This window comes from Anas platyrhynchos, chromosome 8 (assembly GCF_047663525.1).
Source record: "Anas platyrhynchos isolate ZD024472 breed Pekin duck chromosome 8, IASCAAS_PekinDuck_T2T, whole genome shotgun sequence".
Lineage (NCBI taxonomy): Eukaryota > Metazoa > Chordata > Aves > Anseriformes > Anatidae > Anas > Anas platyrhynchos.
In genome coordinates, this window is record NC_092594.1 from 11,335,818 (window position 1) to 11,349,218 (window position 13,401).

General features: G+C 35.9%; 1 protein-coding gene across 5 annotated transcripts in view; it reads right to left on the minus strand.

The window, feature by feature from the left end:
• The window catches only part of COL11A1 (collagen type XI alpha 1 chain), a 142,749-nt gene that overhangs the window by 45,018 nt on the left and 84,330 nt on the right, over window positions 1-13,401 (minus strand). For all 5 annotated transcript variants that reach the window (XM_072042149.1, XM_072042148.1, XM_072042151.1 and 2 more), the window contains 7 exons: window positions 13,189-13,242; window positions 10,278-10,331; window positions 7,972-8,016; window positions 7,777-7,830; window positions 7,636-7,680; window positions 4,996-5,049; window positions 4,034-4,087 (listed from right to left, as the gene is read on the minus strand). In XM_072042149.1, coding sequence (XP_071898250.1) covers window positions 4,034-4,087; window positions 4,996-5,049; window positions 7,636-7,680; window positions 7,777-7,830; window positions 7,972-8,016; window positions 10,278-10,331; window positions 13,189-13,242 — 360 coding nt within the window. The remainder of the gene's footprint in view (window positions 1-4,033; window positions 4,088-4,995; window positions 5,050-7,635; window positions 7,681-7,776; window positions 7,831-7,971; window positions 8,017-10,277; window positions 10,332-13,188; window positions 13,243-13,401) is intronic.

The following is a 13,401-nucleotide window of genomic DNA, read 5'->3' on the forward strand; positions in this document are numbered from 1 at the left end:
CCTATTGTAAAGAAAGATCAGGTTCGTCAAGAAAGGCAGGTCCTGCTTGACGAACCTGATCTCCTTCTGTGACAAAATGACACACTTAGTGGATGAGGGAAAGGCTGTGGATGTAGTCTACCTTGACTTCAGTAAAGCTTTTGACACCATTTCCCACAGCATTCTCCTCAAGAAACTGGCTGCTCTTGGCTTGGACTGGCGTATGCTTCGTCGGGTTAAAAACTGACTAGGTAGCCAGGCCCAAAGAGTTGTGGTGAATGGAGTCAAATCTAGTTGGAAGCCAGTCACTAGTGGCATCCCCCATGGCTCAGTACTGGGGCCAGTCCTCTTTAATATCTTTCGATGATCTGGATGAGGGCATCAAGTGCACCCTCAGTAAGTTTGCAGATGACACCAAGCTAGGTGCGTGTGTCGATCTGCTCAAGGGTCTGAAGGCTCTGCAGGAGGATCTGGGTAGGCTGGACAGATGGGCTGAGGTCAACTGCATGAAGTTCAACAAGGCCAAGTGCCGGGTCCTGCACTTGGGGTGCAACAACCACAAGCAGCACTACAGGCTGGGAGATGAGTGGTTAGAAAGCTGCCTGGCAGAGAAGGACCTGGGAGGTTTTGCTGGATAGTCGGCTGAATATGAGCCAGCAGTGTGCTCAGGTGGCCAAGAAGGCCAACAGCATCCTGGTTCGTATAAGAAGCAGTGTGGCCAGCAGGGCTAGGGAGGTGATCGTCCCCCTGTACTCGGCTCTGGTGAGGCCACACCTCGAGTACTGCATTCAGTTTTGGGCCCCTCGCTACAAGAAGGACATGGAGGTGCTTGAGCGAGTCCAGAGAAGGGTGACGAAGCTGGTGAGGGGTCTGGAGAACAAGTCCTACGAGGAGCAGCTGAGGGAGCTGGGGTTGTTCAGCCTGGAGAAGAGGAGGCTCAGGGGCGACCTTAACACTCTCTACAGGTACCTTAATGGAGGCTGTAGCGAGGTGGGGCTTGGTCTATTCATCCACGTCTGGCGATAGGATGACCAGGAATGGGCTAAAGTTGTGCCAGGGGAGTTTTAGGTTGGATGTTAGGAGAAACTTCTTTACTGAAGGGGATGTTAGGCATTGGAACGGGCTGCCCAGGGAAGTGGTTGAGTCACCAGCCCTGGAGGTCTTTAAAAGACGTTTAGATGTAGAGTTTAGTGATATGGTTAAGTGAAGGACTTGTTAGTGTTAGGTAAGAGGTTGGGCTAGGTGATCTTGAGGTCTCTTCCAACTTAGATGATTCTGTGCTTCTGTGATAAGGGATCACTGAATGTTGCCTATTTCTTGAAAACAACTTGAGAAGACTTGCTATTTCCCAGGTTTGCAGAACACATCGATATTTTGGAGTATACTCAAAGATTCCTGATGCTAATGATAGTCTTACTGCTATGCTTTTTCTTTTATGTCAAAAATGTATCAATTCCTGATAGGTTTACTTCAAAACAAGTAATAAGCAAAAGAGATTTCAGCAGCAAATATTCAAGATGACTTGAACACCCCGTGGGTTCATCTAAAATATGTAGTAAAAAATTTACACCAGTTTCTCATGCATGTCCTTGTACCTAATTACCCTTTTTTTTTTTTTTTTTTAACTTTATGTGAAAGACAACATAACAAAACTGAGTTTCTTGTAGTGAGAAGGTCCTTGATTAATTCTAATTGACGAAACAGCTAGTGCATTTCTATTTTGTCCTTTCACAGACACAAAACACTAAATTCTAGTGTAACACCTGGCAATCTAGAGAGCTCTGCAGCTGATGCCTCCCACCAATCTGTGATCAATATCTGAAATGAATAATAATTTCTAAAGAGGAACTAGTTTTATATTGGTTTCCAGTATCTAGGTCATTCCTACATCTATATTCCAAATTAATTATAACATTAACATTCCCGTCTCAGCAAACAATGGCAGTTCTTTAGAGAAGCATATGGCTTAATGGGGGAAGAAGCAGTATCCTTATTTTCACTGATATTTACCTCAGTTGCTGTCAACATACAGCTCTTAGTCCACAAACAAACTGCAATCCAGGAATTTTGCTCCCTAATTTTTTAAGGCTGAGCATGTTTCTTAGCCTGATTGCTATAATGCCTACATGCACCGTTGAACTTTAATGAGAGACAAATGAGAAACAGAATTCTAAGACCATGATTTAAGTAGTGAGATCAATGAATGTTTTCTGATTTATACATTTTTAAAAAATCAGAAATGGAAATCTTCTTGGAAAAAAAAAATAAAGTCAACGAATCTACTTTCTATTTATTTATTAATCTGTTTTTATACAAAAAAATATCTATGAGAATCCATGGGGAAAATACTTTTAAACTACTTCCTACTAATAAGCTGTGTTTGTGCCTGAGTTACTCAAATGTTATATCATTTTAATCCTACTAAACCCAAAAGATATAAAATTAGAGTACCATCGTACAATGACAGTCCATAGTTTTATTGTATTTTGCATCTTCCATTTCTAGTAATGAGTGAAATGAAAAACCATGGAATCACAGAATGGTTGAAGCCCATGGAGCCTCTGAATATCATTGGTCCAAGTCCCCTGCTCAAATGGGGTCACCTAGAGACCATAGCCCAGGACCATGTCCAGATGGCTTTTGAAGATCTCCAGGAAGGGAGACCCTACAACCTCTCTGGGCAACATTTGCCAGTGCTTGGTCATCCTCATAGTGAAAAAGTGCTTCTTGATGTACAGATACAACTTCTTGTGTTTAATTTGTGCCCATTGCTTCTTTTCCTGTCACTAAACAAAACTGAAAAGAACCTGGCTCCAGTTTCTTTACACCCTGCCTTCAGGTACACATTGGTAAGATCTGCCCTAAACCTTCTCTTCTCTAGGCTAAACAGTACCAGCTGTAGAATATATACTTAAATAAATATATTTGTTACTTTACTATTTTCAAATAAAATGTTCAATACAAAACCAAAGTTTTCTCAACAAATCTGCATCCATTTAAATTCACTTTGACAAGCGAAACACAACTTGGACAATTGTATGCAATTCGAAATGCAAACTAATGTTAATTTTGACCCCACCAAATAACCTTCCTACAAGAGTACATGTGTCAAATTGTGAGTTTGAAGTCACTGAAAAAGAACAAATAAGCAGTAAATAGTGTTTCTCTCCCATGAAACAAACAAACAAAATACCACCACCATCATTGCAAAGCAATGGCATTAAAATGTCAGAGGAAAATACAGTTTTTCAGAATGATGTGTCACTCCAAGGTCTATGCTTCCACTTCCAGCAGTGGAAGTGACTCAGCACTCACTTCTAGATTTCCAGTGAAGATGGAATTCCAAACATATTCATCATGATGAGAACATTTCTCTCTAATCTCATTTAATTATTTCTCTAGCTCTGGAAAACCCAAGTAATAATTTTATTTTATTTCAGTGGGAGATAAGTCAGGTTTTGGCACTACAGAAATATATATTTTTTAATAAATCTATTAAAAATGTTGTGTGTTACTTTTCAAATTTTGCTTCCAAGATGTACTTATGAGGATTTTTAGGGGAATTGCATAGAATACAGTTTCATAATTGGGCTCTTTTTTTCACAGGTTGAATCATTCCTGATAGCACTTTCCAAAGCTGCTGACTTTTGAGTTTCCTATCTGTTTAGTGTTAAGTAGTAATTCTTTATTATGCCATGTTACATGACATTCAATCAGAAAAGATGATATAGTGATCAAAGATGATATAGTAGTTGCCTGACAAATCTTAACTAAATTTGAGATCTGAGTATTAATTTTTCTACTTCTATTGACTAGTTAAGCACACTGTGATGTTACTAACTGAGCAGAGCAAAGAATAATATCACTTTTGTAGTATGGAAACAAAATAAAGCTTTCTTACGCCTAAACTACTAAACCTACAAAGAAAACCACAGTTATCTTCTAGTCCCAGCCTCTTCCCTTTTCTCTGTTATCTCTGTTTCTTTAGTTTTGGTCACATTATAATGGCCTTAAGAGGTTTGCAACACTAGCACAGTAGAGTTCATTTACTTACAGTTTCACCCCGCTGTCCTGGATGCCCAGGCAAGCCATCTTTTCCAGGTGGCCCCTGAAATTGTAAAATACATAAATAATTTCTTATACATCCTTAATACTGAAAAAAACCATATGATTAGCTGTATGAATCTCTGTTGTCTCTCACTCTCTCTCCTTTTTTTTTTTTTTTTTTTTTTTAGACTAGTCTTCAGTACAGTTTAACTGCTCTGATATCAGCTATGATTTTAATAATACATTTTCCCTGTTTCCTCCCTTGATGCATGTTAACAATAGTTTGGAGAGTGACTGTTGGTTTGTCTAGTACATGAATGTTAAAAATGGATTTCAGTAAATTCAGAAGTCATAGAAAGTCCCTATACTTCCTTTCAATTTTTCTTTGCTTAGTGACTTAGTTAACACAAAACTAAGCATTATGGGAATATTTGATGAAATTTCAGTTTCTGGCATTGGAAATAAAAATAACAATCATATGGATAAAAAAATCATAGGTGGTCTGATGCTTTTGTACTTACTCCATGTGAGCAGAAGCACACTAGAAGAGCAATATGACTACTTCGGGCTGCAGCTCAAATGTGTAACATATATGTCTGCTACTAATGAATGTCTCCTTCCTCTTCATTTTTTCCTCAATTGATCAACTGTTAAAAGGAAATATACACTAGCAGAGCAGTATTTTGCTTAAACTCAGCTTGTCACCTGGACTTTGACATCAACATACTAGAGAATTTCCAGTTTAATATATTATGCTGAATCGACATGAGCTGCCATGATGATGACTCATCTACCATTTTGAATGTGAATGAGTTCTTGTCTTAGCTTTAAAGCTCCATAAGCATGGGGAAAATTCTCCTATTGGTAGGAAAACATCTCTTAAATAAACCTTCAAACATTACCTGCAAAATCATTATATGAAAGATAACAGTCTCCATATTGTACCTACTTATTTTAGAAGATACTTACTGGAGGTCCTTTTGGTCCAGGAAATCCAACAGGTCCCTGAGGCCCTTGTGGTCCCTAGTATAAGGGCAACCAAACAGGCAAAGTTTTACTTCAACTGTCATGACACTTAAAAGTTTGCTTCAATTATAAAATATATGAACTTTGTAGATAATACATGTATATGGTTGTAAGTCTAATCTCCATTGCCATAAATATTGGTAGCAACAATTCACTTGCATAGGCTGAAAGCAAGACTAGCTCTGTAGGAATGCAGTAAGAAAAAAGAAAAATTACTTATATGAAGTATGTCTCTGTTTAACCCCTGAAATTGTGCTTAATAAAGTAGGAGTTAGCTGTGAGTAAGAAATATTGTTTTCTATGTTGCATAAAGCATAGGAACTCATTCATGGTCTATTAACTGAATGCAACATTCATCCTTGGCAGTTCTTTCACTCCGAAAATATTTCAAGCTATTTTGATAACAGTTCAAATTTCCGAATAGAATAAGCTTTCCCAAGTTACCAGAGACCAAGGACAACACTCGTTTTCATGAATAGTAGTTGAAATAGATGAAAAAAATAGGATGTATGAAAATTTTATTTATGTAGTGTATATTTGTATATATATGGAGAGAAAACTTTCATGCCACATGGCTTTACAAATCTAGTGAAAGATGATTATATGAGTTAGTACATTGTATATGTGTATTTACAAGCATATATGTGTAATATGTACACAGGTCTACATATCCACGTAAATCTGTGGTCATATATATTTACAGAAATTGCTGTCGCCAAACAAGACAGAGGCAAGCTTTTAAAATTCATTGCTGACATGCTGAAAGTGACTGTCAGCTTATTAAAAGATTTTGTTCTTTTTATTTTTTAGTGTACAAAATCAGAGTAGCAACCTGAAAAGCCCTATTTATTCTACATGGTCCCAAAGTGGAGAGCCATGTACCCTAGTCATACAGTGAAAGACTTATCCTAACCTACTTGGTATACGATGTGTGGTTTTGCTACAGCACCAGCTCACCAGCTGTCAAAATATGTTAGAAATTTTGGTTTTAAGTTTGATGCAAAAGACCTGAAGCAGGAGGTCACGTCTCCCAAATTATGCTGCTCTTTAGCTGCTCTGATAAAGTGCTGGCTGTTTCCAAGTTCCATAAGCCTCATTCATTAGAGCCCAGGCTCACAGCCAGAGCATGGCAGCCTCCTGCAGTAGATGAAGCAGTATGCGAATGTAACTGAGGGAGCGGTCCCTTCTGTCCAACCTGGAGATTTTGTCCTTAAGTGAATCTTATTCTAGTGTACACCTTGATTAGACTCTAATAATAAATCTGAGTCAACTCAGTGCTAAGCAAAGCAGGAAATTCTCACTGTATTTTGACTCTCACATCTTGAGGCTCTTGAGGCTTTTTAACAAAATATTTGTATATTTTATATTGACAGTATGGCTTGCAGATTTCAAACTACTGCACTGATGGATTATGTGAGAAAATGTACTAGAATACTAACAGCATGTTATTATACTTTTTTTTTTTGTCATGGATTTTCATTTTAGCAGTAGCCACACAGAATGGATTATTTAATATTTACGTAGTTACGCCTGGTACATTGAATAGTCTCAGCTGAGTAGAAATGCCAGTTTTATTTCTTGGCTGACATTCACCCCTTTTGGGAAGCAAACAGATACCTCACATGTATCACACAAGTGACATAATATGTGGTGTTCTGTGATACCTCATCTCTTTGCTCTAATCAATTTCTCTCCGGGATGCTTTCATCTTGGATTGATGTCATTGTTTCAAGACCTGTTGGAGTTGTTAGCAAACCCCTGCTTCAGCTCTGCTCTTCAGCTCCTGGTAGCCTGCCTCAGATGTTCCTCCTCCGTGTAAAATAACATACAATTCCTTTTATGGACTATGCCTCGTTCTTATATCCAGCACGCTACTTAACTTGTTGCTCTTTTGAATCCCAGTTTCCTGCCCCCGCATCTCTCTTCCTTGCCACATCATTCCTGTTTCACCCAAACTTTGCTACCCACTTGAAACACTGTCATTTTCTTGATATACAGGTACAAACCTGATCTATTAATCTCAGTATTCTATTTGCTGCTGTATAATGGTCTGACTGCATATTGGATTTGTGTATTGATGAATAATAGAGTAGCAAGCAGAAAACTATTTTAACAAGCACAATAGGCTTTCTCAAGCATGCAGAAAGTAGTTTGAAGGGAATTCTTAGAACAACGACAACAAAAAAAAAGCAGCTGTTTCAGCAAAGAATCTTCTCAAGATGGCTTGAATGATTTGTAAAAACAAGCATCATGCTATGGTAAATAAACTATTCTTAAGAGCACAGACTCATAGTCCAACTGTAATTTGCATGGATATAATGCAAAGTGTGTATGAATTCTCTGTGCCCTATTTATACAAAACTGAGCTACAGATAGAAGAAGCTTTCAGCAAACTTGAGCTTCCCCATTCCTAACTTTGTGAAAAGCAGTATCATTACAATTAATGTTTTGCTAGTTCTGGTTACTGTGGTCCAAGAGGGGTAAATACGTAAGAAGGAATACTAAAAATAAACCACCTCTCCCACACCCAAACCATACTCTATACAGTGGGGAAAGACATGCATATAAATAGCTTTCACATACCCTTTCACCTGGTGGGCCAGGAGGACCGTCATTGCCTGCAGTACCCTAGAAAGAAAAAAACAGTACGTTCAAAGGTTAAACCTCTATTTTATTTAAAAGAAACGGCCTGCAGCTGACTTACATTGTGTGTCTGACAATTACCTTTGGACCTGGTTTGCCAGTTGGACCTCTTGGACCTCTTGAGCCTCTTGGACCCTGTCAAAAAAAAATAAAAAAAGATACGCTTAGTCATAATTGTTGGATTCTGTAATGACTTCAAATCAAAATAATTCTTCATAGTATAGTAGAGGCAAATAATATAGAAAAGCCTCTAAGTTGCAAAACAAATGTATATACCGTTGGTCCTCGTTGTCCTCTTGGGCCTGGTTTGCCGTGTAATCCCTGTGAAGAAAAGTTCACAGAAGTCATCTTAACAAACACCATATTTGAGAGATAATGTTTTATACTGAAGTGGGGGTAAAGTGCAACTCTCTTATGTTTAAACATTATTTTAAGTATCTACTTCTCATTTTAATTTACAGAATCGTGGCCCTTTATAGAACTGTCTTTCTGAGTTCATTGAGACTTGTAGTCAAACACACTACATTTACCTCAGAGACAGCTTCTGTCATAGGCATTAGAACGTCTTAAACTATTTTAAGATAGTAGTGAAGATGCCACACAACAGAGTCCCTCTGCAATAGTCTAAAGGACTTGGCATCATTTCCAATGCAATAACAGCCTTGAAGATAGAATTCCCATTTTCCCCATGCACAGTTCCACAGGCTAATGTTGAAAACAAAGGGTAATCCTCTCTCTTTATAAATATATATATATATATATAAAAAAAAAAAAAAAAAAAACGGAAATAGGGACTGTAGTACCTACCAGGATTCTGCACACTTGCACAGAAGTAATACAGAAGTTACCAGAATATTAGCCATTCATTTTTTTGCTACACTATACCTTCTAATCTTACTGAACATATTCCTTTCTTTAGGCTCGGTGTTAGGTTAATGTTGCTGTGCATTCTAATGTAAGGAAGCTTTACATTCAACAGTATTCTTCAGGTAGAAAAAAACTTGATGACTGCTACTTTCTATTCTCTGTGGTAAACACAACAGCAACAGTAAAGCAGCAGTGACGTTCTAGCATAAAGCTTGTTCTTATTGAAAATGAGTTAAATGCACACAGCTGTTTTCTCGAGGTGTTGTTTGTGTTCCTTCCTTCCTTCCTTCCTTCCTTCCTTCCTTCCTTCCTCATTCATATTTACTTATTAAAATAAAACTTATGTGTTGTTCTTATAATGCTACATAGCTAGTGAACTTCTCAGGGACAATTAATGTCTTATTACCAGTGCATGTGGTAGAATATCACAGAATGATATGCCGTTAAGCAAGACTCATAATAATACCTACTTCACATTACAAAAACAAACAAACAAACAAACAACAAAAAAAACCACAACATACATTATTGTTGTCTTATTGATGGTCAGCATAATAACAAAGTATATAGGCAGTTCAGTATTAATTAGGTCATTAGAACACTAGCTGAATTAAAAACTTTATGAAGGCCTGAGAACGGATCAATATAATTATATTTTCATAATTTTGAGTTTGTTCTTTGATGAGTTTTCATTTTTCTTTTTTTGTTTGTTTGTTTGTTTTTAATTAAATCTGATATCCTTATTACCAGTAATGTCCTATTTTGCCCAACAAGGATGACCTGAACATTCTTATACTGCTTTTCTGTCCATAACAATATATCCTAGCTAAAATAACACAAGAAAAATCTAAATAATCTAAATAATGTAAGTGCAATTGGATTTCACGTATTTCATCTAAAAATCATGAATTCCTGCTTGTTTTCATGTGCAAATTAGAATGCATTCTTAAGAACAATAATGATATACATAACTTTTTTTTTTATTTTTAATTAAGTTTGACTTAAAGCCATGGTAAGCTGATCATTTCTATGAATTCTGACCCATCCTCTCACTTCTGTTAATTTTATCAGCTTTCTAACAACACGTTCTGCTATATTCAGTTAAGCTTTAGAGACAACACTACAGTTTTCTTTCAAATCTGCATTTCATTTTTGGTTCGAAGAATATACCTAACAGATTTTCCCCTCACCAGCTTCCAATAAACAAAGCAACAAAATCTGTCATTTTGCATCTATTTATTAATAGCATATGTTTTTAATGTTGTCTAGTATACTTTTTTTTTTTTTTTTAAAGCTCAGCCTATAAAAACATTTGTGGTATATCTGAATACTTATGAAGTACATGTTGAATTTCCTTGAGGGTAAATTGTATGGTAGTATGTTAACTCATGGGAAAACAGTCCTTGCATGATCACTCATCTATACTGTTAAATCAGATGTTCAAAGGTGATTTCTTTTCACTTTCCAATGTATAATTATGGTAGCATGCCCAATGAGAAAGTGTCTCAGTTCCTGTATGCTTAGATTAATACCTTAAGGAATGAGAACTATTGTCTCAGTATGTCCTGTTTTACGTAACTCTAGAGATTTATCCTAAGAGTGAAAAGCCTGTTTTTATAGTTCCTTAGCTAATAGCTTATACCTCTATTCTACAGTGACTTCCCATATCACTGAGTACAAAAAGGTAATTATCATGAAAGCAAGAATGATCATACCCTTGCACCTTTCTCTCCATTGGCACCCGGAAATCCTGGGAAACCAGTTGAGCCCTAAATAAGAAATCAATGCAAATATCAGAAAATATCAAAAACAAAACTCTAGTATAGAGTTTTACATTTAATTTATATGTAAAGTACACCTCCAAAATGAAGAACATTTTACGTCATGCCAAATTTGCAAGTGTGGCAACTCTGATAAATAGCTGCAAATTAACTTACCATAATGCCTCAAGTTCAGAATGAATTAAGAAACATCAATGCATAGAATGGACATTATTTGTCATATTAGACAATCTTCATTAAATCTGCACCAGTTTTTAACAGTAGGAAAGAAAAGATCATTAACAGCCCACTAGAAATAACTCTGTCATAACAAAGAGAAATAAACAAGGCCTTGCTACCTCACAGTACAATAATTCTCGTACAAAATAACTGCATTCAAAGCAATTGCAAAGTGTTGCCCCATCTCAACAGTGGTTCTTTATTCATTTTACTGAGCTGTAAATGACCTCGGGTGGTTTATTCATTGTAAACTGACCAGTTTCATCTAGCTCATGCAATTTGTAGATGTGTTTATATGCTCTTCTAGTAAGCAGAATTTATTGGGAGATCATCTGGCTTGATTCTATGTAAAGAAGCTGCTTGCAGAAGTTACTCCTGCTTCTCCTTTTTCTTCCCTTTCCTTCTGCTTACTGCCCATTTAACCTGAACAGCACCATTTTCTTCTTGATTTATAGTATACAGGTCCAAAGGAAGAGCAGACGGGTTACCTGCCAATGTGTTAATTTGTCATAAGGGAGTTGGGGTCAAAGAGGTGATTAACTTAATAAAAAAAAAATACTTCAAGCTACGGAAGATGAAAAATCAAAGCAGTGTTTGGTTTGGTCAGACACTAAAACTACTGGACAGACTCCTTGCTGTGATATTACATTTATATCTATACAGCTTGTTATTAAAATTGTGATGGCAAGTAAAATGTATATGACAAAAATTTAAATCTTATGTCGCGTGAATCATTCCAATTATCCAATAATGAACTTGGGGGCAGTACAACTTCATTGACAGTGACTCTAATGAAAACCTGACTGATATTCATTGCTGTTGTTTTTATTTATAATAATAATAATAATTATTTTTTTAATTCTTCACAATTTACAACTTCAAAAGTGAATGAAATTGTGAAAATCCTACGCCATAAAGCCCAGGTACGTTTATGATTAAAAGGCTGGTGGAAGAAACAACTCAAATGATCAGACATTTATAGGCATGATTAGGATGTAAATATCTTACATACAAAGTACTTTCTGCAATTGTGCTAATTAAAAAATGTTGTGAAAATTATCAGATAATGGCAGTGCTCTATGAACAAGAAGAAGAAAAATAATGAAAAAAAGTAAATAATAAAAAAGTGTGAACCTTCTCAACAATATTGGGACAGAATTTCTTATTTTCTTTACCTAGTTTTACCTAGCTAATAAGCTTTTCTGCTGTTTCTTTTTTCCCTTCTTCCTTATATTAGTTTTAACTGGACTGTGAATAAGTTTCAAAACAATTCTCCAGCATGTTGATGCATTGTAGCTACATTACTTTTTCCTGAAAGTGTCAAGTTAGAAGAGGAAACTGAATGCAGTTTGAGAACCATATTCAATTTTAATCCAATGAAAATGTAATATAATGTAAATATTCTTTACTGAAAAAAGAATCAGTCAAATTTTATTTGAAGTGTTACATCAGTTTTGTTCTTAGAACTGAATAATGTAAAACTTCTTTGATCTTAGACTTTTCAAAAGACAGATCTCTAAAGGAGAGCAAAAAGAGACTGAAATCTGAGACATTTCAATTAAGAAGTAGGAGGGAAAAAAACCATGCTTGTCAAGGTGAATAGTCTCCATATGTACTTGGTTTTGATATTTTTCATTAACACAAATGTGTTCAGTGAATAAGCATTCTTCAGATAGTTAATTTACTTGACAGAAAAAGGCTATAATATTCAAGAGTCGACCCTTTGCTTATCCAGACAAGAAGTTGTAGTTCTGCCAAAAAAACTGTATTTTCAAATTGGAAGATAAAAATACATCCCAAACTAGAAGAAAATTGAGGATTGTTGTGTAGAAGGGGTAGATGTTGTGTAGAAGGGGTAGATGAATTGCTCTAGATGAATTGTCCTTCAGACAGTCTGGAGATGCAATGTCTCATGGCCTTATGTCAGGAATTGTCTGTAAATTTATGTTTTTATTCCATTTTTTCTTTCTCATTAATCTCAGAAAGAGACTTTGCAATTACTTTAGCATGCTCATTTCCTAAAGCTGTGTTAGGACAATCTTAGGACAACCTTTTCAAAAACATGTTTCAAAAATGTAAACCTTCAATTAAACCAGAATCCATCTATTTTAACTTTTTTTTTTTCTTTTGCTGCAATCAAACACAGAAGATAACTGAAGGATAGACATAGGCACATGAATAAAATAAGGGTTGAGTTTTGTCATGTTTGTCTTAACAAAAGCAAAAGGAAAATATGATGAAAATTGTAAATCGTATGTTCCAAAGAAATATGGCTTACTCTGTGGAAGAAGCAGTAATGACACAAATGGAATCCTTGTACCACATGAAAAATTGACATCACCATCAGCATCCATTTCACGGTTAATACAATGCTTATTCTCTTTAAAATATAAAGGCAGTTTCTTCTTTCTCAACATCATTTAATATATGCCAGCCTGATGCTGACACAAAACACAACTCATGAAAGGATGACAAAAGTTTGAAGGTAGCATATTTAATAGGAAAGTTAGTGTTCCTTGAAGATCCTCAGGGACCCAACATTTTAAAAGATTTTACTTCAGATCATGATTGTCAAGAAAGGAAATGTGAAAAATAGCATAAGATTTACAGTTCATTTAAAGCGCACCTTTGGACCTTGTCTGCCTGGATATCCTGGCAAGCCGGGCACACCAAGCTTACCCTGCAATAAAAATACAGTGTTAAATTTTAATTTATCATCCTCCATAGTGGTTCAGCAAACCTTTATGGAAAGCATTTTTTTTCCACAACCTACAGTGATGGCACTTTATAAAATATAATATTCAATGAAATCAATTACTCATTTTAACTATTAATCACT